Source organism: Aplysia californica, unplaced genomic scaffold (genome assembly GCF_000002075.1).
Source record: "Aplysia californica isolate F4 #8 unplaced genomic scaffold, AplCal3.0 scaffold00401, whole genome shotgun sequence".
In the NCBI taxonomy this organism is placed as follows: Eukaryota; Metazoa; Mollusca; class Gastropoda; order Aplysiida; family Aplysiidae; genus Aplysia; species Aplysia californica.
The window spans coordinates 606120-607757 of record NW_004797671.1 but is presented as its reverse complement, the minus strand read 5'-3'; the positions used below and the strand labels follow the sequence as shown (position 1 = coordinate 607757).

Genomic DNA, 1638 nt, shown 5'->3' with positions numbered 1-1638 from the left:
GAGGAGGAGGAGGAGGAGGAGACGAAGAAGAATGTGCGCATTTTGATCGCAAGTTACAAAGACGAGCAGTTATTGTCAAACAGATACACTCATACAAGAAAATAAAACTATACTGCTCTGTCACAGACACTGTCACACATTCGTTCAGACATACTGGCACGATACTAATCTGTCTTCACGAGTCTGCGCCCCCAAAGACTTCAGTAAAACAAAAGTTCTAGAACAAATAATAATGTCCTTATGAGCCTGTATCCATAGAGACTTAAGTAAAACAAAATAACAATATGTCCTTATAAGTCTGTATTCCCAAAGAGTTAAGCTACAAAATTTATAGTACAAATCTGTCCTTACGAGTCTGTGTCCCTCCAAAGAGTTAAGTAAAACAAAAGTTTAAAAACAAATCAGTCCTTACGATTTTGCGGCGTCCAGAAAAGCCTGCAGCAGTCCTTGTGGCACAGAAGACATTCCTTCCTCCAGGGTGTAGATCTCACTGCCATAGCTGGGGAAGGAAGGAGGGGGGGGGGCACTGCTGTATTTCTTTTCAACACTTGTTAATAAGTTTACTGCTCTTTTCTTTTACCTTTGTATCTCTTTCTCTCTTGAGCTTTAAGTCGATCATTTTCTCCCTGATTATCTGTTTCTGAATTATTTACATTAACAATTTATTATATTATTATTTAAAAGTCAGTATCGTGAAAGACCTGTATTAACATTTTTGTCCGTTGTACCTTTTATGAAAAATGAAGTGAACAAACGCTTTTAAACAGGTCTATTGTAAATATCCACATTTTCTCAGAAGTAAAGCAAAAGATAAATAAATGGATCCATTAATGAATACAATACTCAATTAATTGTTTTACAAATGGCATGAAAATTAGATCTTCAATGGGTGAATGTATAGAAGGATGAATCTACAGGTGAATGCATGAAAATCCCCATATGAATGAAGAAAGAGTTGTTTGTATGGCCACTAACTAGTCCTCTCCCAGGTGGTCATCGAAGATGGAGATAGCCGACGCGTCCAGTGTGACCTCTGAGGTAAACACGTGCGTGTCTCGGGCGAACTCTTTGCCCTCAGGGGAGGCCACCAGGTCCAGGGCTTCGTCAAACCTGACGGGAATTTGAGGGGAATTTGAAGAACATTTTTCAAGGCATTATGGACACGAATCTTGGGTAACTTGGAGACAATTTTGGGGCGGTAATTATCGGAACAATTTAAGCAAGAATTGGGTAGGACTTGGAGGAAACCTTTAATGCCACCAGCGACACAGTCTGGATATTTCTGAATGATTCAAGAATGGCAGCTCACACCTCAACAGTTATATTGTTCAACTGTCAACCAGGAGGTCCGGGGTTTGAATCTTATACCCACTGCTCCTGGAGCCTGCAAGGTAGAGTGCCTTTTTTCCCCAGATATTGTCGATCAATTCCGTAGGTCTGGTGTGGAAATGTTGCAGGCTAAACCAAAATCCTTTTTCGTTTCAACATCGAAAAAAAGCAGGCCCTTCTTGCCACCGTTCGGACAAAATTCGAAATTAATTCCAACCCAAAACTGAAGCCAAGAAGAAGAAGAAGAAGAAGAAGAAGAAGAAGAAGAAGAAGAAGAAGAAGAAGAAGAAGAAGAAGAAGAAGAAGACA

The 1638-nt window shown here is 40.0% G+C and overlaps 1 protein-coding gene across 1 annotated transcript in view; it reads right to left on the bottom strand.

The window, feature by feature from the left end:
* Window positions 1–1638, bottom strand: part of LOC101851428 (L-amino-acid oxidase-like) — an 11313-nt gene that overhangs the window by 4496 nt on the left and 5179 nt on the right. The window contains exons 5-6 of the mRNA XM_005104034.2: window positions 976–1110; window positions 421–499 (exon numbers count right to left, since the gene is read on the bottom strand). Coding sequence (XP_005104091.1) covers window positions 421–499; window positions 976–1110 — 214 coding nt within the window. The remainder of the gene's footprint in view (window positions 1–420; window positions 500–975; window positions 1111–1638) is intronic.